The sequence below is a fragment of the Mesocricetus auratus genome, unplaced genomic scaffold (genome assembly GCF_017639785.1).
Source record: "Mesocricetus auratus isolate SY011 unplaced genomic scaffold, BCM_Maur_2.0 Super-Scaffold_100015, whole genome shotgun sequence".
In the NCBI taxonomy this organism is placed as follows: Eukaryota; Metazoa; Chordata; class Mammalia; order Rodentia; family Cricetidae; genus Mesocricetus; species Mesocricetus auratus.
This window is the reverse complement of record NW_024429198.1, coordinates 55602770-55627074: the sequence shown is the minus strand read 5'-3', so window position 1 is coordinate 55627074 and position 24305 is coordinate 55602770. Positions and strand designations below refer to the sequence as shown.

Here is a 24305-nt window from a genome sequence, read left to right as displayed (position 1 = left end):
CCCCGCTCTCCCCTCCTCCTACCGCGCGCCCTCGCCGCCCCCACCCCTGGTCTGGCAGGGAACTTGAACCGGTCCAGCCTGTTTAAACCGAAAGGACAGAGATCCTGTCTGTTCAATGTAAAAAAAAAAAAGAAAAAAGAAAAAAGAAGAAAAAAAATCACATCAGACCCAGAGAAAGAGAGAGACAGAGACAGAGAGACAGAGAGAAAGAGACAGACAGAGAGAGAGAGAGAGAGAGAGAGAGAGAGAGAGAGAGAGAGAGAGAGAGAGAGAGAGAGAGAGAGCAAGAGAAGAGAAGAGAAGCGAGGAGAGAGCATAGAACGAGAGCCAAGATCAGAGCGAGGTGTAGGAAACCGAGGGGGAGAGAACCCGAGTGTGTGAGTGTGTGTGTGTGTGTGCGTGTGTGCGTGTGTATGTGTGTGGTGTGTATGTGTGTGTGCGCGCGTGTGTGTGTGTGAGTGTGTGTGTGTGTGCGCGTGTGTGTGTGCGTGTGCGTGTGTGAGCGCGAGCGAGCTAGTGAGGGAGAGGAGCGAGAGAGTGCGAGCGAGAAAGAATAAAAGGAAAGATTTTTCTCTATGTATATAAAGATGGCCACGTTAGCAAACGGACAGGCTGACAACGCGAGCCTCAGTACCAACGGGCTCGGTAGCAGCCCGGGCAGCGCCGGGCACATGAACGGATTAAGCCACAGCCCGGGGAACCCGTCGACCATTCCCATGAAGGACCACGATGCCATCAAGCTGTTCATTGGGCAGATCCCCCGAAACCTGGATGAGAAGGACCTCAAGCCCCTCTTCGAGGAGTTCGGCAAGATCTACGAGCTTACGGTTCTGAAGGACAGGTTCACAGGCATGCACAAAGGTGAGAGCACCTTTCCCTCCCAACTTTGCCGGGGAGCAGGAGCGGGCGGGCAGCAAACTGGCCGGCCAGCGACTGGCAAGCGGGAGACGGGGCGAAAGCGAGCCGCCGCGGGCGGGCGCCGAGGAGGGAGGCGCTCGGCAGCGGAGACCGAGCTGGGGTGTGTGGGGAGATGTTCGCCGGGACAAGGCTGGGTTTGGGGCGAGCAGCCGATGGAAGCAGTGCGGTAGAGAGGGCAGTGGAGACGGGAGCTGAGAAGAAAGAAGGGGTGGGGGCAAATGAGGCTGAGGGCTTTGGATCTAGAGACTTGAAAGATTGGGATAGGGACAGCTGCTTCCGTGCAAACCCAGAAAATTGAGCTGACTAGCGGGCACTCAGCTGGCCCGGGATCTGGGGTGCTGTCCATCGCCGTGGTGCTGAAAACACTACGGGAATTGCCCTCCTCTGTGTGGGCCAGAACAGCAGGAGTGGGACCGTCTAAAGGGGAGAGGGGTAACAAATTCAAAGAGATATTTTTTTATTTTGCTATCAATTTAACAGTAAACTCTCCCTAGCGAGATATGTGCCTCAGTAGTCTGGTTGTGGTGTGACTGGTGAGAAGGGGCTGTTTTGGATATTGGAAGGAGTGATAAAAACCCAAGGCAAGAATTAGCAAGGAAAGTCATCCCCTGGGTGGAGTAAGGGGTCTAGGAAACCTGAACAATCCCCTCCCTCAGTGAGGCTGTGATTTGGGGAAGAATATATGCCTGTAAGAGATGTGTTTTGAGAGGTAAACCTTAATTTATCCCAAACTCATCATACAGGGAGCTTCATAGTATATTATTTCTCCCTAGAAGCAATCACTGCTAGTGAGTGCCTAGGGAAGGTGAGGACAGAATAATCAAAGAATTAAAACCTAACAACTTTTTAGGAAAGTGGTCATGGGATTGTCTGCAGCCTGCATGTTTTCTCCTTGTTTTATTATCTTTAAGGCAGAGCCCCAAACGAGTTCAGTTGTAGAATGTGTGTGGGTGGCTGGTGGGTGACGAAATTAGCCCAGTGCTCCGCTCCCTAACAGTAATGTATAGGATGTGCACTAGGGATTAATCGGTGCTGGAGCTGTGTGGGCAAGTTAAATGCTTTCTGAGAGAGATTGATGGCCAGGCAGGGAAGGAGTACGGGGCTAAGGAAGTTGTAGGGATGTATGGATGTTCGGTTTTAATAAACAGCAGTGTGGAGAGCCACGGAAGATGCTGTGTTAGAGCTGGTGGTTTGGAAGATGAAAACACACACGTACACCCACCCCCACACAGAGAGCTGCCTTGTCTTTGGCCACAAATGGACTCTGAACAGAGCTGATCCTCCAGCACACAGAGCTGAGTGGCTCTCTAAGCAGCAGAGGATTTCACTACCACAACCACCCTCATTCCCCAGCCCTCCCTTCATGGGAATACTAAACAGAGCTCCAAAGTCTTCGTAGTTGGAGTCCCAGAGAGCAGTTTTTATTGGCTTTAGCATCTTCCAGCTTGCCTGCTGAGGAGTAAATCTTAAAGTTAATGGCATGTTGAGTAGCACAAAAAAACACAGCAGAATGGAAATATACTAGATTTGTTGGGGTGGGGTAAGGGTGGGGGCTGTCATGGAAAGAGAAAACAACCTTTATCCAATATGGAGAAAATGTCTGTTCAGAAAAGAGACTGAAGGGGGAAGGGGGAGGCAGGCTTCAAAATAATATTTGGAAAAAAACACTTTCTTTTCCCCTCCCTCAGGAGGCAACCATGTCTTTGTAGTTTTTCCCTTTCCAATCAAGCTCCCTAGAAGCTAATCAAGGTTTGTATAAAAACCTTTGTCATTCTAATAGGTCCTCAGTTTTAAAAATAGTAATAATAGAATTTTAGCAGCATGGGGGAGGGAGGCTGCCCATCTTAACAATCAGTAATTTAAGATTTCAAAGTTTTAAGAGATCAGAATCCACCAGAGGCAAAAGACAGTTGTGGGGAGCTGGATATTCTGTGGGCTCTGTATTGGATCACCTTATTACTTCTCTATTTCCTGTGCAGATAAACTTTAGCATTATTCCATGTTTTCTTCTCAGCAACTGCTTGATGATACCACCACTTTGTTTCTAGTGTAAATTGAACTCTCTCATATTATAGCAAAGAATTTCTGTCATTTACATCATGATGCTATAGAGGCTTGGTGCACATGCATACATGTGAATACACACACACATACACACACACACCACACGTATATATAGTGTACATGTTTATCCAGGATTCCTAAGACAGGCAAAACTTCATTTCCCAAATAAGTCTTCTTGCAAACTGGCTCAATCTGTGACAGACAGGACCTTTGGCTCTGGCATGCTGGGTGCCTTACTGCTGCCCCTTGCCTTTCATAATTGTGGTGTATATATTTCCCTTAAGAAAGTTCCTGCTTCTCCATCCTTCTGATTTTTAAGAATCAGGGTTGGGCCACCACATCCCTGACAATACTGAGAGGCTCCCAGAGATCTGAATAAATTCGAGCATTTCTAAGAACAGGTTTGTTCAGTCCTAGTAGAGTTTGAACTCCTACTTCACTGATGCTGTCTGATTTATTAGCTAACCTTGATAGAATAAGCCTCAGGCCACCTAAAAAAATTACTTGCTTGCAATTGGTGATTAATTACTCTTACCTAAAAAAGCAGGATGAGACTTGAAGAATGAAAGCTGCGTTTGGCTGCTACATCTTCCCAACCTCTAAACTGACAGTGTGAGGGTAGGGATGGAACCATACCTTTGTTAAGCTTGGTTTCAGGTCATATGAGTGTTTAACTTCTAATGAATTACACTGGGATATAATAGAGAGACCTAACAAGACACTGACCTCCAGTGTGGGCAGCATGTGTACAATACTGGTTCCTAAAAAATCAGTAAAAACTTAATGAGATGCATGAGGTTTCAGGTAGGCATCCATTTCTTGGCCACCTGCCCTTTCAGGTGACTATGAAAGGGAGGAGTTCCAAGGGTTAATGGAATGCCTGCCATGCATAGAGTGCCCCTTAAAAGGCAATTACTCCAGTGGGATCGAGAGTCCGTGGATGAGGGAGTGGGTGGGTGTTGTGGATCATCCCCACCCCCCATATCCAGAAAAGACTGTTGGACTGGGAAGCAGCAAACAGCAGCTGTAGAGTGGGATAATTACTGTAAAGGTAAATTTACCCCCCTAGAGACCAGCAAGCAATCGGTGGGAAGGGGTCTGTGTGGTAGGCAGATAAAGAGGGGGAGCAGGGGGCCAAATCAGAATCAAAGAAACAATCCGCACAGAAGAAAGCCCACCGTGATGCAAACTCTCGCTAACTAGAACCTTCTCTTCCCCCCAATTCGAGGCACTTTTGGAAAGATCGTGTTTTTTTCAGACTCCAAAGAGAAAGACATTGTAGTATTGATCAAACAAGAGAGAGGCCAATTCCCGGGATAGCAGCAGAAATGAGCTGAGGGCCAATTTTGCCCTGTTTTGTAGGATTTTTCTTTCCTGGAAAAAGGAATAGGTCATCCACTAGTCTACTTCTTTCCTTTCTTATTTTTCTTTTACTTCTTTTTGTTTCCTGGATAACTGATAGCACATAAACACACACACACACACACACACACACACACATATCCAGGCCTGTACACACATGCATGAACACACACACACACACACGCATGCACGCACACATGCATACACCACTGCATCACACATGAATACACCAGAAATCCGTTCACAACTTTGGTCCTGTCTAGCAAATAGGAGGCAGCAAAGACTGAGTTACTGGGATACATAAAGACTAGTGCTCTCTGGATAGCCATATTATAATGTATTATCTTTGAAGTCATTTAAGTCCAATTTAAGTGGTATTTAGTATAATATTTATAAATTAATATAATATACACATAGGGTTGTCCCCAAAGGTTTAAACTGTCTTTACTACTGATGTGTACTTGTTCTGGGAGCCTGCAACGCATTTAAATCTAAACAGCTAAATCCCCATCAGAGTCCCTCTTATTATCTGGTCAGAACATCTCTGCACCTGGATAACTATTCTGCATGGAGATTTTTAGCTACTGCATGGTCAAAAATCTACTCTAGTGATATCCTGAGATTAGGGATAGGAGGCTTCAAACCCAGAGGCTACTGCTGTAGGGGCAGCAGCCTCCGGTAATATCACACTCCATGCAGAAGACGGGTGGGAACTGAATAACAGAGTCTTCTGTGGATTCGGCTTTGTGGGGGGTATCATTTTAATATATCCTCACTATCAATTGCACAGCCACTTATTCCAGCTACACTTACGTAGAAAGCATCTGAAGCCCCTTGATTTGGTATGTAAGTGGGAAGAAGAAGAGAGATGGAGATCATTGTTATGTTTTGCTAATCTGTAACCATCTTCATAAAATTGCATTTCATGTTCTAGTTTGAAGACACAACTGTTTCTCAGAACATCAAATTTCTACCTCTTGATTTTAGCCAAATGGCTTTTTTTTAATTGTCGTGTTTCTAGGTGAATTAGGACTGTGAAGCACTATCTGGTTTCCATTTTCAAATGAATCTAAGAGCGCAAAACTGAGTATCAGCATGTGTGTCAGCTCAATGAAGATGAACTTCTTTTAATTACTTTAAAAAAATAGAAAGTCAGTTTTGTCCAGGAAAAAGTAACTGGCTGAATGGCTGGTTGCATACCTACAACTGCTGAAAGAAAGGTTTACCTTGTCAGACACGTGAAACATAGGATAGCTAGAAAAAGAAAACAAGAAAAATATACTCTAAAATTTTCATCAAAAAAAGAGCAGTAAAAATCATTTGTAGACTAAAGCATGCAAAAACAACATTAACCATTGAAGTGCCCCCAAATTCCAGATACTGATGTGTCCTATTTAAAAGCAAAGAAAAAATAATAATGGGACGGGTGGTTTATTTAAAAGGATGGCGGTTATTTATTCTCTAAGCATAATTTTATTTATCTTTAAAACAGATGCTCTGTGAATCAGCACACATAGGCAAATTAGCATGCACATGTGCCCAAATGTTCATCCATGTTCAAGAATTGTTAGCTGCATTCCACATATATGAGAAGCAGGGCTGGCCTAGATTTAATTGCAGTTCAACAGAGACACTGACACGTGCCCTCAGCCCAGACTGTAATGGTCATTCCAAGTTGAAAGAATCCCCTTGAAGTTCCCTTCACTCCCTCCTCTAGTTGTCCTGTGTTTGTGGATTCTTAAGCACAAAACAAAATAAAACCAAAGCTTTTCTTTAATCAAGTCGTAACTTGAAAACAATTAGGAAAATGCACACTAAGGTTATAACTCCATGAACAGTCATTGAGAAGTCCTCAGAGTTCATTTGTTTATATATTTTTAGATTTTTATTTAAATTAGAAACAAGCTTGCTTCACATGTCAATCCCAGCTCCCTCTCCTTCCCCTCCTCCCCGACCCCGCACCAGCCCCCTGTGAGATGTGATTCCAGGGACATTTCTGATATCATGTTACCATTACTATTATTAGTATCATCACCCTCACTGTTCTACGAGATAAACCAGGGTGAGAGGGAATGCCTAAGAAGACAGTTAAGGCCCCACCTCTTTAGTTAAGAAAATAACTGGTTCCAACTTTGCCTGAGACAGATTTAGAGAAAACACTACGGAGCTCACAACTTCCGTGTCCCTGGAAGAGGGCTAGTTTCCAATTTGACCAAGAATGAGCTTAGCTGAGAAGGGTGTGGGGCGGGGAGGCCATAGAGTAGAGGAGACACAACACTTTCTGAGGCCCAACACTGCAGGCGGAAGTTTTCAAAAAGCAGCCAGGTAGGGTCCAAATGCCAGCTGGAAGCCGGGTGTTTGATAGTGGTTGAGATGGAAGTGGCTTCTGAACTTGAAAGGGAGCCCCACGAGACATGCCAAGAGCAGAGCCAGAGGGTGTGAAAGCCAGGGTGCTTCTGAGTACCAGAGGGTGGGGTGCAGACAGGTGCTTTGGCCTGTGTGTGTGTGTTGCACACATATACACATGTATGCATAGGAAAGGGATGACAGAGACAGTGGCATTGAGATGGGAAGTTTCATCACACAGGGTTATATACAACGTCAGGGTAAGGGTAATGGAGCAAAGAGAGGATCTTTTTGGAGAGAAGGGCTGCCCTCGTTTATATACATCTTCCCCCTCAGAACTCGTGGCTTGGATTTGTCAGCAAGCAGGATGCAGTGTGGAGGTGTGCTTCTTTTTATCTGGCTGGCTGTTCCACCCAGAAGTCCAGGTTTGGGAGAGAATCCCATCATCATCACCCCCACCCATCACGCTTTGAAGTCTGGCCTGCTTCTTCTGCTCACCCATTGACTCATTTTAGAAATGACCTTACATCTGGGATCTGAGAAGCCAGCCATAGAGCCCAGCTCTCCCCAGGACTGACCTCACCACCCACTGCTTCCCTACCACACACACTGCCCCTGGGCATCCCAGCCTACTTTTTTGACAGGTTTTCACACACACACACACACACACACACACACACACACACACACACACTACTTTACAAGCTCAGTTGGCCCTAACAGGCCCTCTGAGCTCTGTGCTGCATTCTCTCTAAATGCAAGCAGGGTGTGGCCGACCCCCAATTGCCCTCCTTTTGAAACATTTGAACAAGGAAACACATCTCCTCTCCCCCTTACTTCTTTTTTCCTGCATGTCTTTTAAATGCATGGTCTCTCCAAGAATGGCAGAAAGCATTCCATCCTATCCAATCACTTTTGAGGCTGGATCAGTAGCAGGCCTCCCCTCCTGGCTCTGCTGTGGCCTCTTCATTGTCCATTGACCTTCTCCTCACTCTTTTCCTCATCCTTGCTACTGAGGAAGTCTACCCAACCCAAGATGGGACCTGAAGAATGTGGCCAATATTCCTATTGATCACATGATGGTGGAGTTAAGGGTGCCAGGACAGAAACACGATGGTAGAAGCAGCCAAAGTTCTCATCTCCAACTCTTGACAGACTCGGAAACCAGGGTCTTTGCCCATGGGATTACCCTCTAGTGTCCATGGAGGCGAATGGAGCTGGGCTGTGGCTGTGGCCCTGTACCCATCGGGGCCCCCTGGGGACTTGCTGAGTGGAAATGGAGCAGGCTTTTACAGCAAGGACTCTGGTTTCTGAGTCCTGCAAGAGTAGATGTTTTCAGGATTATGCATTCACAGGGTTTCTCCCCTTCCACTTGATCTGAATTTGCCTTCTCTTATCCCTGTTGTATCTCCTCTCCAGCACGAGCTGATTGAGGCTCAAAAACAGCGATTCCCAGCAGCTCAGCTCAAGAGCAGATCCTACATGTCGTCTGCAAGAATAAATAAACGGCTGCCCTCAGGAAGAAAGACACAGACCTAGTTCTGTGAATACCAAAAGTAGTGATCAAACTCAGAAGGAAAAAACTGATAATGAACTAAATGAGCTGCTTTGCAAGGAGGGTTTAATTGAGAGTGACTTTAGGAGGCTGACTCTGGACAGCCCTGCACAAACCAACTGCAAAGTAATTTTATGGCTGTACAGCCCGTTTTAATTATTATTTTATTATTATTTGACTATTAATTATCACCTTTAAGAGAGGTCACAGATCAAAGGTTTCTACACACTTAACAGATCTACTACCACCCCCATGCATTAGGCTGCCCTACCATCTTATAGTGAAGCCAGCAATCTTCTCTGTCTCCTCTCTCTCTCTCTCTCTCTCTCTCTCTCTCTCTCTCTCTCTCTCTCTCTCTCTCTCTCTCTCCCTCTCCCTCTCTCTCTCTCTCTCTCTCCTCTCTCTCTCTCTCCTTTTCTTTAAAAAAACAGTTTCTTCTGCACAGTCATCTGTCCTAGGATAGGAAGTGTGATTGGTGATGTTGACTGAGAGCTTGGGGCTGTCTTTCCACAGCTGTTTCTAAAATTACACAACTAAGATTCATTTCACCTATGAATATGTGAAGAATGAGTTGTTAGAAACATAGAAATCATGGAAACAGAGCTACTGGAGGAGGGTGTGTGTGTGTGTGTATGTGTGTGTGTGTAAGCACATGTACAAGCCATGGTACACCACCATATAAATATTACAGGACCAATACCTTTCCCATCCCCTACCTACACCTCTCAACTTCTTCCCGTCTCTTGAGCACCTGCGCCTCTGCCATCTTTCACACTGAGAAAAGCGCACAGCTGAAGCATGCATAGATGAGATTGTATGGAATCTTGTTGTTTGGATCCAGTGGAGGCTGTGTGCCCAATGAAGGACACCCCTAACATAGGGTGGATTGTTCCCGGAGAACCCACTGCTCAGTATATAACAGTGTCCCCCAGCCCCACAAACTGACAGGTGACTTAGTTAAAATCAGCCCTTGGAGTCATTCTAGGCAGATTTGAATGCCATACGTGGCTGTTTGTTCATTATTCTAATTTAATGATGCAGTCACACCTAATTAATCCATGTCTGGTTTGTTCATATGACGTATCTGAAGATCCAGAGGATTTCTCTAACTAACCAGATTCTTTGCACAGGGACAAGTGAAGGGGCACCCCTACAAGGGAGCATTTTGAGATGGGACCGCTGTAGAGCCAGCTGGCAAACACAGGATCTCTGACAACTCCCTATCTGTGCAGGTAGGCCTGACAGTAGGTCCAGAGACACACAGGAGTGAGGTCTGGGCACCTGGGCACACATGCACACACACACACATCCAAAGCATGCCTTCAACACAGAACTCCAGCACCCATTCCCCTCCAGAAGGCAGAAGGCTGGCCCATGGCACGGAATCAGCAAGGTCTGCTGGCCTGCCAAGCATTCTTCTGACTGGGGAATTGGTGCAGAGGTTTGAGATGCTGAGCTGAGTCAGCCTCCCTGCTTCTGGTCTTAAGAAAGTAGAGCCAGATGAATTATCATTGCCTATTCACAGATAAAGAGGCCAAGTCCGGGGCTGGAGTGATGGCTCAGCCGTTAAAGGCTAGGCTCACAACCAAAAGTAGAAGAAACCAAGTCAGGAAGGAAGCATGCTGCTCAAGTCCAGCCCGTGAAAATCGTCTTTGATGTAACTTTCAGTGACTGGTTCTGACCATGCAGATCGCGGTGAATACCATCTCTCACCTGGCAGGTAAATTAAGAGAACGAGGCATCAACCTAATAATATCCTTGTAAAGTCAAACCTCCTCTCACAAGTCCTAGGAGACAAGAGGCATCCAAAGATCAAACACTACATCACAGTGTATTTGTAGGGACTTTCTGATTCTGCTATCTCCCTATAATGCTCTAATTGACTATTTGATCAGCTCTGAAAGGGCTGGTGTTCAAGACACACACACACACACACACACACACACACACACACACACAAGCGCGCGCATCACAAGCATATGTACCCAGATGTCTTCTTGAAAATAGCATCCATCTTACCCTCCTCACCGTATCCAATGTAGGTGGATTCTCACAGGTGCTTGAAATAGAAAGCTCACTGAAGAGTGTATATGCCCTTCCTGTAATGAGCTTATCAATACCTTTTAAAGAAATGTGACAGCCAGCCCAAAGTGATTCAGTTGTGTGGACAAAGGTTAGCATATAGATATCCATTATTAATAATATCAATATCTTGGTTGACCAATATAACCAGAAACAGTATCATGCTGCTGCTGATGGGGGAGGCCGGGAGGACTCCACAACAATTGCAGGAAATTACGCCCATGTAAAATTAATCATATTGACTGGTTCTAAGAATATCCAGAGAGGTGACGATGTGGAGAGTGCTTGTGTGGTGGGAGAGGAGACCTTGCTCCCAGAGGCTTCATAAACTCCTGGGGTGAGCCCAGAGGGAATGGAGGCATTCCTGTGTAACTGATAAGAACACTCCCTCTTCTGCCCTCTGCTTTCCAGCAGGGTGAGGTGGAGGAGAAGTGTCCTCTGGACAGGAAAAGATAGAAATTAGATCCCCCTAACCTTTATCTATCCAACATATTCATATCTTTATATCAAGTCAATACTTGTCTTGGCTTAGTCTCACCGGATGAGGCAGGAGAAGCATCCTTGTTCCTCCTGCACAGGTGTGTGTGTGTGTGTGTGTGTGTGTGTGTGAGAGAGAGAGAGAGAGAGAGAGAGAGAGAGAGAGAGAGAGAGAGAGAAGAGAGAAGAGAGAAGAGAGAAGAGATCTAGCTCTAAGGAAGAAGGGAGAGTTGGAGCAGTGTCCCCAATTGACAGAATAGACAGAATAGAGAACTGGGCCTGCACATCACAGCTTGGAGGGGTCCTGGAAGAAAAGTATTTGTTTGGATTGGTCTCCCAGGTGTGTTCTTGGGACCAGAGGCTCAGGTGTTTTCTGTATGCACTGATCATGGTGAGGTGAAAATATTGCAATCTGGAAAACTAGCTCTCACTGAGGTTCCAACCTACTTGCAGCAAGAGATAAAAGGAAAGGTCAGGGTTCTTGAACCTTCGTATTCCTTTGGGGGTTGCCCAAACTCACCCTGGCGGTCCCTGGATACCCTGGAAGTGTTCACAGGAAGGAGATGAGAGAAACGTTAGCATTGCTCCACCAGCTAAAACCCCAAAGACTATCTGCTCATTCCTTTTTTTTTTTTTTTTTTCTGTTCTCAAAGTGAACAAGACTGCTTGGAGGAAGCCTGTCTTCATACTCAGGCCTGTGGTGGAAAAGAGATAATTGAGAGAGGTCCTCAGAGGAGGGCAAGATGTAGCTGCCGCTGTCTGTGGTTGGGTGGGGAGAGAGGTGTCCCTTGAGGAAGGTACTTCTACTCAGGTCCCAGCAGGCCGGCTCCGTCACGTTCCAAGCACACTTGCTCCCCGCACACGGGAGGTTGCGGGCCTCAGCACCCAGTTCCCTCCGTGGTGTTCATCAACCAGCCTTTCAGCTAAGTCCCACTCAGGTCTTAGAGCTTGAGTCTGGCTCCCAAAGTGGTCTCAGACGGTGAAAGAGAAAGGTGGGCCAGAGTTTAGTCCTCCCCAGACACGCCCTGTCCCTCCTCAGCCACAAGTCAGCTTCAGAGAGAAAGGCAGCAGGCATCAAAGCCGACCTCTGCTTTAGACCCTCTGCAGGAGGGTGGGGAGGAGTCCCCAAACTGTAGAGGAGGTCTCATCTCCTCTGGCTGTTGCCTGCCCTCTGACGGTGAGAAAAAGAACTCACACCCCACAGATGGCCCCTCACAATTGAGTCACCTTCCACAGTGCAGTCAGTCACCCAGGACTAGCCTAACCAAGGAACTACCGGTGACAGCCCATGCGGCTCCCACTCCATAGGGTGGCATCTGTCTGTGGGTGTGGATTACAGGACCCAGGGCCACTTCCCTCTCTTGGCAAGTCAGGTCTGGGCCTGAGGCAGCAACTTAACAAGGACACCCAAAATGACTGGAGAGTGTATCATTTCTCAACTTATATGTGAGCTTTGTTTCCTTTCAAAGCTAAAAACAAAAAAAATGATAGTCTCGTTTAGTGTAGTATTGGTTCTTAATCCCATATGACGAAGAGGTTTCTTTTGTTGGAAGAAGAATTAAAATTCTGTCTGATGCGGTTTGACTCCAAACTACCACGATCACCCTGGACTTCTGCAAAGGGATGTCCAAACCATCCCAGTGGAGGCTCACATCAGCCCAGAACGCCTTGTGTTCAAGTCTGAATCCAGGAAGGATGGGTGAGGGATTGATTTGCATACCCACCAGCCACCAGATTTCCAGCAGCACCGGAAGTCCGGCTCACTGCAGACACAGAGGTGCAGGGCAAGAGATCTGCCTCTGGCTTGTGGTCAAGGCTTTCGTTTCTTTTCTGATCTCAAGAAAACGAGTAACTCTTTCACTGAAAAAGTCAGCCTTGCTCAGTCCTCTCACCTTTCCTGCCGCATTAAGCTAACAGTTTCATTTATTTTAGAGTTGATTCCTCTGAAATTCTGTTGGGCAAGCTTGGAAATCCCCTGGAATAAGGAGTGGGGGTGGGGTGAAGCCGGAGCAGGGCAGCTGAGCTGGCCCCTTGGAGAAAGGGAAAGGAGCAGTGGGAGAATGGATTATGTCTCCCTTAGGGAAAGGAGTGCACTTAGGCTGAGAGGTAACTACCGGGTGGATGGGGTAACGGTGTACCCTGGGCAGGGGCTGGTGTTCCAAAGAGCCGGCCCTCCCGTACACTGCCACTCCAAGGACCCTGGGTGAGTTGAGTAGAAGCTATACCAAACATACAGGCTGCATCCACAGGGCTGGAGCCATACTGACTCTCCTATGGGCATGACACCCTGTCCTCCAGCTTCCTCCCTGGCCATGGCTTGTTTCTTCCTTAGTTTCTCAAGTTTCTCAGCCACACATTAACTCCTATTGCTCTGACCTTGTCTGAGCTGAGCCAGTGATTTAGGAGGGCTGGTCACTGCAGAGGTCAGACAACCAGGAGGAGAGTGGTCCCTAGATCAGCAGGGAGCAGGAAGAGTGACACAGAGGCAACTACAATGTCCCTCAGGTGTCCCCACCCTCCCCACACTCACCTCCACAACTCCGCAACATACACAGACAGCTTTTACAAAAAAAATGGGGGTATACCACTGGGAAGTCCCTGGGTCTGGTGGGATGCCACAAGCCATTCTGGGGAAGGTTCAGGTTCACATCAAGACACTTTCTCTGAATGTTGTTCCCTGACCTCAGAAGGTGGGGACCCATGCTCATCACTACAGAAATAACCGTGGGTATAATAATGGCAATCCCCAAAGCATAAAGCCTCCCAAAGAAAATGCCTTGGATAAGGAGGCCCCCAATATGAGGTCTCAGGGAGGGGTGTCAGGGGTGTTACCAGAGCCCCAGGTCTAGAGGATCAGCAGAAGTCCCAAGGCAGCAAACGGGGAGAAGGCAGAGCAGGAAGCTGCAGAGCTGACAGGTCAGAGTGTTCTGTCTTGCTCCGTTCTGTTTGGGTTTTTTGTCCCACTGCAACGAAGTCTCATCCTCGGGCTAATGGACAAAGGAATTTCTCGGTTTTTGAATAAATCTGGACCTGCCATCAGTGTGGCTCGGGGAGAATGGGCCAAGGGCAGGTGGGTGGGGTACAGGTGCTTCAGGGAAGTCAGTGACACACACAGAACCTGCAGGACTGTCCTCACTCCTCACCTGCTCTGGAGCTGCAGCGTCCTTCAGCCGTCTGTCCCGGCTGCAACCTGCTTGGGCTAAGAAATTGCTCATGGAATATTTAAAGCATGCCCGTGCTCCCATAACCAACTAAGACATCTAGACTGCCCACGAAGGATGCCTTTTTCCAGTCACATACAGAGGGGTCTGGGGCTAGGTTCTTCCTGCACCCTCCAGTCTTCCTCTCCGTGCAATGCCTGATGCTGGAGCAGATGGACAGCAGCCAGGCAGTAAGAATTAAGCCAGGGGATGGTTTCCTGGGGTGACCCTGGTCTTGCAGTTGGGGTACCAGGATGTACTGCTCTCAGTTGAGCAACATGTCTGTACAGGGATGCCAGGGACCCCTGGGCGGCAGTGAGGGGCCTCTCCCATTTTAGTGAGAGAGAACAGGGAGAAATGAGGTGAGAACCTTCAGATTCAGCTTCTAGAGGAGAGAAAGTCCCTTCTTGCAGACCTTGATTCTTGTGTTTGACTCCCAGGAGTTTTCGGCAGAGACCAGAGCTGTGTTTCTCCTAAAACTCCTGGGTCAGTCCTAACTCCAAGATCTCAGGTCTACTGGGGGGCTTTCAGTTCCCAGCAGAGATACAGAAGTTACCGGTCAAGCTCACCCAGCACCTTCCCAGTTCCTGCTCACTCTAACCCTCCACTCTACCCCCACCCATTTTCCATACCCCAAGCCCCAGAACCCAGGGCCCTCAAGCAACGGGCGCCAACCCAAAGTGACCTTCTTTTCTTGTCCTTTCCAAGTCCAGCCTCTTGCTGGACGCATCATCCTGAGCAGAAGTGCCCCTGGCGGCTAATGGACATTAATGTGTGACCGTCATCATGACATGTACCTCTTAACAGGCCTTTCAGAGTCCGAGTATCTACATCATCACAGACCACACCAGAGGGAATCGAGACACTGCCAGGTAGAGAGGTCCCTAAATAGCTCGGGCCTCCCTGATGCTGAGCAGCAAGGTACAAATGGAGCAACAGAGAGACCCAGGGCCCCGTCATTCCTGTGTCCCAGGAGGACCGGCAGCCGTGCCCAAGGTTTAAAGTATTGAACGCCGGTGGCAAATTGAAACCAGTGTCACACTTGCAACAACAAAGCCCTCCAGAGAGCTCTGCTCGGGAAGTTTCTGGAACAGCTAGCTCTCCTGGGTGCTTGGGACGGGGTTTCTTTGTTCGTGCCCTCCCCTTTGGGACAGCAAACGGGGGAGAAAGAGGGATAAGACTCGTGACTTTCCCCCTCTGCTCTGTTATTCATTTCCTCTGATTTTTATCTAATCTCTCTCTGATTGTCCTGGTGAAACTTAATAGACAAAGTGAATTTTTATTACATCATCAATATCATCGCCAGCTAATCAACAGACACAGGGCCCACCGCAAGCCCGATAGCTCCTCATCTGGCTTCATAAATAGAAGGAGCAATCACTGACAAGCCCGGCTCGTCTACCTCCTCCAGAGACGGCCCCTCTCTCTGCTGCGCCGCCTGGCCAGATCCCGCCAGGGTACTCTGTCTTCCTCTAAACTCAGTGGGCCCCAGGGCTGGTCCGTGGTGAACTCTCCCTGGAGCTTGTGCTTAGAAGGCCAACAACACTTACTGTGGAGTGACTGAAACTATACTTTTCAGTGAATTGGGGAATAGGACATGTCATAAAGTATTAGACAATCCTATGAGTGTCAGAACGTACGGTTAACTACATCACATGCCATACTAAGTCCTGTGTTCCCTGTATGCACACAGCCTATACACAAGTCATTTAGAGCCACACCATCTCACACACTGTCGTAGATGCCCTTATGTATTTTGTCATACTTTCGTATGCCTTCTGTTCTTATAGCATTTTACCACGCACAAATGCTTCCCTGTGTCTCACTTCATTTTAGCTCTGTGGTGGCCAGGTCCAGTTGTACTGACTTTGTAAAGAAAACTGAATGGTGAAGGAAAGTTACAACCTGGTCGATTGTTGCCAGAAGGAACAGACCTGCCTGGGCTTGGGATGTGTGCTGTTGAGGCAGGTTTGGGGCCTGGGCGAACCGGGGAGCAGACAAGCTGCTAAACCAGCAGGCACACTCCTCCAGCTTAGCCTGCATGGAAACCCTTGTCTATAGAGCATCCACCATACACTGATTAGGAGCTCCCTGATGAAGCTGCTCTGTGTTAAATGTTTTAAAAAAAACCCTTTCGAAGGTGCTTTGGTAGAAAAGGTGTCTTCCATCGCACAGCTGTGATGTCCCCGCCTTCAGTCGGGGACAGTCTACACTGCTTTGCTGTGGTTTGTGTTTTGGGAAACTGGAACACGTCACACAGGGTCAGATGCCATAAGTGAGCTAGGTAATGAGACTAATGAGTTTGTCTTGGTGTCCACAATCCCAGCCAACTGTCTAGTGAAAGGAAACTGTTTTGTGCAGGTGGTGCGAACCGTCTCTGAGCATGGCCACCTTTTATAAGAGTAGCCCCTCTGATTCTATAGAGGGTCCATCCACAGCCCGTTGTGTCTCAGGGGCTTGTGTACATCGTCCTTCTGGTCAGGCTGCACACCTATGGGTGGCCTTGGCCTCAGGGGTCCTCTAGGAGTGTAAGAGCCTGGAGGTTGCCTGCTACGGGGGAACCAGTGCTCCAAAGCTCTCTACTCTCACGCCTGTTCTCCGCCACTGGCTTTGTCAAAGACCATCCCCCTTCCTACTCACTCCAAAACTCAGTTCCTCCCCCTTGCGTCACTACAGTGAGCCTGTCCAGCTCACCTCTCAGTGTCATTGTGGGGAGAAATAACACAGGCACACGCTGTGTGAACAGTTAAATGTCTAGGCTCACCCGTCCAAATTACAGGCCAGAAGCCCCACCAGAACACCAAATGGCTCTGGCTGTCCTTCTCGGGGAAAAACAACAAACAGGGCACACTGAGAATCACAGGCAGACGGGAAATGAGACTGATAATGCACCTACTATGTGGCACACACAGCCTCTTGTCTGTATTGTCTCATCAAATCTCCATGTCAGAAGTGGCAGAAATGTCACTGTGCCCCATTGAATGCAAAGAAAATGAGATCCCTGACAAGCGGCTCGACCTAGCTTCACACACCCAATTCTTCTGCGTTCTCAAGCTACCACATCTCCTCTTACAGAAGCCGGAGGTTGTCACCATCACCCCCATCTGCAGAGGAGAGGGTGGGAACCCTGCAAATATATCAGCTAATGCTTTCTCATGTCGGCCCCTGCTATCTCATGCGGGGTATCTGGAGATGCAGACACACAGGGAGAGAGACTCGCGCACATTTCCGGGTGCATAGAGATTGCACACACAGACACAGTAGCCTGCAGATACACTGCACACAGTGGCACATAATCATATAGGTCAATTCACACACACACACACACACACACACACACACTCACACAAAACCTTTACAGAAAAAAAATTCATTAAAATATCCAAAGACTAAAGCACATGTGCACAGTCACACACACACAGAGACACTCCTACAGACACACTGACACATGAAGAAACACATATAGAGATACATACAGAGACCTGGATACACATGCACACAAAACTGCCTCCACTTACAAAGCTTAAATAATCAAAGACAGGCGTGCACATGTATGCACACACACACACTCACACACACACACGCACACACACACACGCACACACACACACACACACACACACACACACACGCACACACACATGACCTAGCTTGTTAGGTGAAATAAAGCCCTAGCTGTTTTTGAGAAGTGGTGAAAACGGCAGAGTATAGAGTCAAAACAGGCACAGGTGGCCCTCAGTTCCCTTCTAGCCTCTAGTCTAGAGGCCAAAAGTTCTCTCCCTGTGCAGCCCAGGAGGACCCCAAGACTGAGACCACATCCTCATTAGAAACCGGCAAATGCCCAGAAGGGTTTTACTGAGAGCACTCCCTCTGCACCCTTCCGACTGCATCAGTCTTTGAATCTAGGGCAGATTTCTGCTCGTCCAACCAACACCAAAGGAAGGTCCTGGAGCGACTGAGGGCACACCTCCCAAGGGCCACACAGCCCTGTGGGGCTGACCCTGAGCAGCCCTCGCGTCCGTAAAGTAAGGCACTCTAGCAGAAGTGGCGGCAGCTGAGAAGAGAGTAGAAGGGGATCCCAGGTCGTATTGCCTGGAAACCATCACAGACTGCCACCTGCTGTGGCTCAGAGACAGAGAAATGGCCCTTCCCTCACCAGCCTTCTGTGACCACCTAAGGGTGCTCTCAGTCTGCGAGGCTCCCGTTGGTCTGTAGGGACATGCTTGGTAGATAAAGTGACTCCATTCACCTTTAGGGAGAGAATACTCACTGGGGTACACAACGGTGAAGGTGCTTATCTGGAAATGCAACTGTTTTAATTCTCTTTAAAACAAGTGCCTGGGGATTTGGGGGTGAGTCCAGCTGGGTCTCTCCAGCTGTTGGATTCCCAGGCAGGGCACAGCCTGATTTAATGGCACATCCTTTGCTGGACTTGACACGAGCTGGGCTGTCGCTGGACACAGTGCACATGAGCCATTCTTCCATGCAGACAAACTCTGCCAGAGTGAACTGTGGTGGAAGGCACCTCTTGGCACTAGGGTAGAATACACCGTGACATGTCTTCTATGGCATCCTGTGCGGATTTCTGTTATAAGGTCAGGCTTTGCACCAACTCCGGCCTTGTGTGCAGAGTGCACACTCCATGTACACAGGGCCAGTGTGGAAAAGAGATGACTTTCCTGTGCTGACTCTGAGAAGAGTAAAAGGCACAGGAGAGCTCTCACTGTTCCTCCCAAATGCCTAAGCTCCCCTATCCTGGGAAAGCCCATTCTTTCTCTCCCAGATCTAGGACTACGCACATCTCACGCCAAGACCACCACAGTACCCAGCCTGAGTCACCCCAAGACCACCACAGTACCCAGCCTGAGTATCTTGGTAGGGCTCCAAGATCTGGGATCCTTCACCACGGTTGCAGCAAGGTGTGTGTGTGTGTGAGAGAGAGAGAGAGAGAGAGAGAGAGAGAGAGAGAGAGAGAGAGAGAGAGAGAGAGAGAGAGAGAGAGACATAGAGTACACATGAGCACACACAACCCTCAGGCTAGAAGGGAACTGAGGGCCACCTGTGCCTGTGGAGTGTGTGTGTATGTGTGTGTGTGTTTGTGTGTGTGTGCCTGTGTGTGTGCCTCCTCCCTGTATACATGCCAGTCTCAGCCTGTGAGACCCCAGCAAGGAGATGTGTGGACATGTACACTCATACGTGCTGAGTTTATGCAGGCATGTGTGGGCTGTGACGGCTCAGCTGGGCCAATTTTTAGTGACAGATTGTGTGTACGTCTATGACTACAGTTTCTACCAAGTGCATGGAAAAAACAGAAAAGATGAGTCCAACTCCCTGGGTGGGCACTCCTGCAGCTCTGCAAGTGTGTGTGAGCATGGGTGTGTCTGGACGGGTTAGGGAGGACTACCGTGAAGAAGGGCCGTGGAAAGAGCAAACATAGGGTCAGAAAGTGGCCTCCAGACAGAGACCCTGATGCTATCCTGGAGGCCCAGAGAGACTGAGAGACAGAAGAGCAGCTACAATGAGGAGAGAGGTCCCTACCCCCACCCCTCCCCTCTGTCTGGTTTGGAACAGATGGCACTGAGACCAGATTAGGGATGCCAGTGGCTGTCCTTGGAAACAGCATATCCTGGAGGACAATGTCCAGGAGGCAGGGTAAAGCCCAGGGGATACTCTCACATCAAAGGCATCTCTGCTTTGATCACCAGGTCATCTCTTACACAGACAGTGTCCAAGTCAGCTACAGGTGTCATACCCCCTTGCCTCCCTCCTGAGTCCCTGGAGGTGGACATCAGCTGCTAGGAATCCACAAAGACCTAGCTGCAAGCCACCTCCGGGGCAAGCAGGAACTCAGCGCTCCCCAGGGTCCTACCGGCCCATAAGTCTTGGAATCTCAAACACAGATTTGTGGCTGCAGCATGCACTCATTTAGAGACCTGGCCATTCTAGCCCCTGGGGTATGCCCCTCTCCTCCCATCTGGGTTTTCCACAGTAGGCTCCACAGTTAGGTGGCCCCTGCTTGACTCCTACAGCTGAAAGGACCCACCCTCCCCAACATCCCTAAAAGCCTACAGCAGTTTCCTGGGGATCCGGTAGAAACGAAGGCCCTAACCTCCATGCCTGACCTCTCAATTCCATGCCCTACATGCCTGACCTCTCAATTCCATGCAAATGCAGATAGAGATCTGCAATTTAATAACAACCCCAAGGGACATCCTGTCACTTGATTCCTGGAGCTGTGGCTCATCTCCTAGGCTAAGTTGTCCGACTGCTGTGCCTTTCTCCTGGCTTGAACACCTCCCAGCACCACCCAGTTCCACCTCCTTCCCAGGGATACAACCTGCCACGTCTCCATCTACCTGCACACCAGAAACCATTCCTCAGGCCATCGCTATAGCCATCATAGGAACATATCTGCTCCCAGTAGGACAGGGTCCTGCTCTGCTCTTACACACAAACACACACACATGCTTACACATGCACAACTGTACCATGAAATGAATCATTCAGTTCGACTTCTCGGTTTGCAGGGGTGAAGCCATGTGTCCCAGTCCTGTGGAGTCCCTCCCCTGCTCCACATCTAGTAGGCATTCCTAGACCCAGATGACTGGGGACAGAGGGTTCAGGGGTAGCAAAGGGTTCAGGCCCAGCTGCCGCTACAGGGACAACTGTGTGACTGCTTGAACCAGCCTCAGTTTCCTTCTCTAGCTAGTGGGAAATCCATGGTGCCTAAAGGAATGTGTTATGAGCAGGAAGTGCTGCAACCTAGGTTGAACATCTGGCTCAGTGCCCGGGACGTAGTGAGCCTGCAATTATTGCAGCTACAGAACAAAAGGAAAGAAGTCAGGAGAGCTCACAGCAGGGCACCCCTGGCCTCACTGCCTGTGCTCTCCCCTTGCCTGGCCCTTCCTGGGACATGAATTGTTCCCCAGGCCAATTCATTCTCTTCCTTTCCTTTCCTTTCCCCTCAAACCAAAGTCAGCGCAGAGTCTCCTCCCGGAAGCCTCTCGCTACTGCAGCCTCCACAACCTCTTTGAGTCTCTGAGTCCTGCAGCCCAAGACCTCAGACCCCCTATATACATGCCAGCCCAGCCAGGCTCCTCCGTGCATGCATACTGGGTCTGCCTTCCCGAGTCTGGGAAGTTTCCATAACAAGCCAGTGCTGTGGTTCCACGATCCCAACAGAGCTCCCCTGGACCCTAGCTGGACCTATCTCCCGCAGCAGTTCCTCTGACGATCTGCAGAGACGAGACAAGGGGGACTACCACTCTATACTCAAGAAAATCCAGGTGCCTTTTAGCATTGGGTATCTTTGCATGCTATCATCTATTGTGAATCGTGCATGTCATAGAAAGAGTAAAGCTGGTAGGCTGGAAAGAAAGAGGCCAGTGTCCATCATTCCCCCAAAGATAACCACTGTGAATGTTTGCTGACACGCTGGACCTCCTCCAGCTGGGGAATGGCATCCCGCATACCTACAGCATCCTCCACATGGGATATATACACTGTTGGGGAAGTAGATAGGATAGCAGCCAACCCCGCCCCGCTGTGTGGAGGACTTGGGACTCCTGGTGAGTTAGCGTTCAGAAAAGAGACCTCCCCCAAGTTGTGTTAGCACTACCTACTCCATTGCATTGGGACACCCTGGTGACTCTCAGGAGTCCTCTTTGTGAATGACAAAAGTGAAGAAGACAGTAACTAGGAAGGGGAGTCAGGTACCTGGGCTGGGGAACTTGAGGGCACCCTGAATCCATCGCCAGCTTCTCTAGGTCTTGACAGTCTCCCCCGGAAACAGAATGCAGGGTCCCAGAGAACCTCTCACTCTCTAACCCTGCCAGGTAAGATTCCTGCTGGCTCAGAGTCTAGGATGCAGCCACTCAGAACCCTGGAAGATGCGAATGGGGTTGACCATGGGCAGGTCTAAGGACTGGCTTGGGACCACAGTCCAAGTGAGAACAGGCGAACTGACTGAGTCTAAACAGGCAGGGACTGTGGGGCTTGTGACAGTGACTACAAAGTGGGTATTTCCTCGGCTAGAAAGGCACTCTGGAGGCAGCTGTGGGGCACCACATGAAGTCCAAAGTGGGCTTCATGTTTGAGAGCTACAGGGTGGCCACGCACAATGGTTGTTATCCTACAAGCGCTGAGCTCCTTCTAACCTGTAAGTCAGGAATAACACCAACTCCGTGAGTTATTGCCGCAATTAAATGGGAATATGTAGAAACATCTAGAACAGTCTTGTGTAACGGCAATAATCATGGCAATAATAATAAGAGAAGCACTGTTAGCATGTATTTATCAGTAGACACTGCCGGCACAATGCAAGCATTCCAAAACACCGTCTCATTTAATACTTCCTGTTTTCCTGGGGGACATTTCCATTTCTGTTTTATAGGCAGGGAAACAGAGGCATGGAGAGTTTGAGCAACTTCTCAGTGTACAGTCAAGACAGGAAGCTGTGCTTCAGAGAGTCACGGGCTTGGTAAAGAGCGCTTCTGCGTGGCGTGGTTGAGTCCCTTCATGTGTGGATGAGGGGACGAGTCTTAAGCGGGGCTCCAGGCTCCGCGCTTGTGGCACTGTGGCGGAGGAACACAGCAGCGGGCTCCTGAAGTTCAGGGGAGGCACAGTGAGCACTCAATAATGAGTGTTTATTTATTGCTTCTGTTTACAGCTCTATTCCCAAAGTGAATTGTTTGTTTAAGCAAGGAGCATTTACCTTTATTACAGTCATTGGTAAATAAAATTATATTTGCATTTCCACAAATATGAATGAGTTTAATTAGTCTTGCAGTTCCTACACAGGAGCCAGTCCAGGAATCACATTCAGAAACTCACACTTCTACCCGAGGCAAAAAGCCTTCCCAGAAGAGCACCGTCAGGATTAGACCATTCATTCATTCGTTGGTTCATTCATTCATTCACAGTTATCGATCATCCACTTCATGTCAGGCACGGCTCTAGCTATTTGGAGAAACAGCAATGACCAAGGGAGACAGACCCCTGGCTCTCACGCACCTACACCCGCACGAGGAAAGTCAGACAATAAGTTAAGAATAAAAATAAAACACCTGCTCATAAGTGCTGAGCTGAGAATTAAAACCTACGGCGCAACATGGCTGAGGCTACTATATTATGGGTGAGCAGGGGGAGGGCCTCCCAAGAAACTGGCACGAAGTCAAGATGTGGACCAGCCCGAAGAGACAGAAAAGCACTACATTCGGATGAACAGAACACGTAAAAGCCCCGAGGCAGTAACAGCCTATGTTCCAGGAACAGAAAAGGACCGGGGTGCCCGGCGTCATGGGGTGCCGGGCATCATGGGGTACCAGGTGTCATGGGGTGCCGGGCGTCAAGGGGTACCAGGTGTCATGGGGTGCCGGGCGTCATGGGGTGCCGGGCGTCATGGGGTGCCGGGCGTCAAGGAGTAGACGGGAGGCTGAGGTAGGAGATGACTGACAAAGACAGGTTGTGATGGGCCTGGTGGGTTGAGGGAGCTTTAGCCACAAATTATAGTCCGGCAATAAAAAGCATGTTCTAATCATGCCCCAGATTATCTCCCCGGCTGCTGTAACAGACACAGTCCTGAGCCGCCATGCAGCAGTACTGAAGTTGAGATTAGCCAGGGAGGGGAGTGTTGAAGGCATTCCTGGGTCAGGGTGTGTTGTGAAAGTGGAGGTCCTGATGGCATGGAGGAGACAAGGACAATCTGACCCACTCAGTGGCGAATGCTGTTTAAAGATGGGATGCATTTGAGAGGGGCAGGAGTTCAGAATTCTTCTTTAGTGGTGCTGGGATGAGAAAGCCTGTAGCAGACATAGGTGAAGACCCTAGGCTCAGGGTAAAGACATCCAAGGTGCCACGGTTTTAAAGCCGTTTTAAGACTGTACGAGTTAAACAAGACTTCCTAGCTGCAATTGTTGGTCTTACTTGCTATGCTATGCTGAGCATCTGTTAGGTCACAGGCTGTGCAGTGTGCACTATGAAGTCCCACACATGAACAATAGCCCCGCCTCTTGGCAAAACCCTTCATGCAGGGGAACTTCTGCCCACATTCTGACCCTCAGGCATTGGCAAAGTCCACACACACCACTGTGTCCTTCCAGTGCCCCCCTTAAGTCTCTCAAGCTGCAGCTTCTTTCACACCAACTTTCGCTGGGCCTCTGCCGTTGCCCTCTCTTGGGGTGCTAGCTCCCCGTGATGCCAGAGCTGAGCTCCACCCAGGAGGTAGAGCTGCTGTCCAGGGGTGAGTCAGCCGATTCTCAGCGGAGATGTAGGTCACTCAGCTCCCGCCTCCCTCCCCTGCT

General features: G+C 49.0%; 1 protein-coding gene and 1 long non-coding RNA gene across 25 annotated transcripts in view; one reads left to right on the top strand and one right to left on the bottom strand.

Annotated features, from left to right (window-relative positions):
* The first annotated feature begins 246 nt into the window (after positions 1 to 246).
* The window catches only part of Celf4 (CUGBP Elav-like family member 4), a 277565-nt gene continuing 253506 nt past the window's right edge, over positions 247 to 24305 (top strand). For 7 of the 24 annotated variants that reach the window (XM_040757979.1, XM_040757974.1, XM_040757973.1 and 4 more), the window contains exon 1: positions 249 to 861. In XM_040757979.1, coding sequence (XP_040613913.1) covers positions 576 to 861 — 286 coding nt within the window. In that variant the 5' untranslated portion in view covers positions 249 to 575. Of the gene's footprint in view, positions 862 to 24305 lie in introns of all 24 variants that reach the window. The other 17 variants (XM_040757981.1, XM_040757986.1, XM_040757980.1 and 14 more) reach the window with 4 other exon arrangements.
* Positions 22283 to 24305, bottom strand: part of LOC121144365 — a 38082-nt gene continuing 36059 nt past the window's right edge. Inside the window, exon 4 of the long non-coding RNA XR_005881719.1 lies at positions 22283 to 22606. This is a non-coding gene — a long non-coding RNA (uncharacterized LOC121144365). The remainder of the gene's footprint in view (positions 22607 to 24305) is intronic.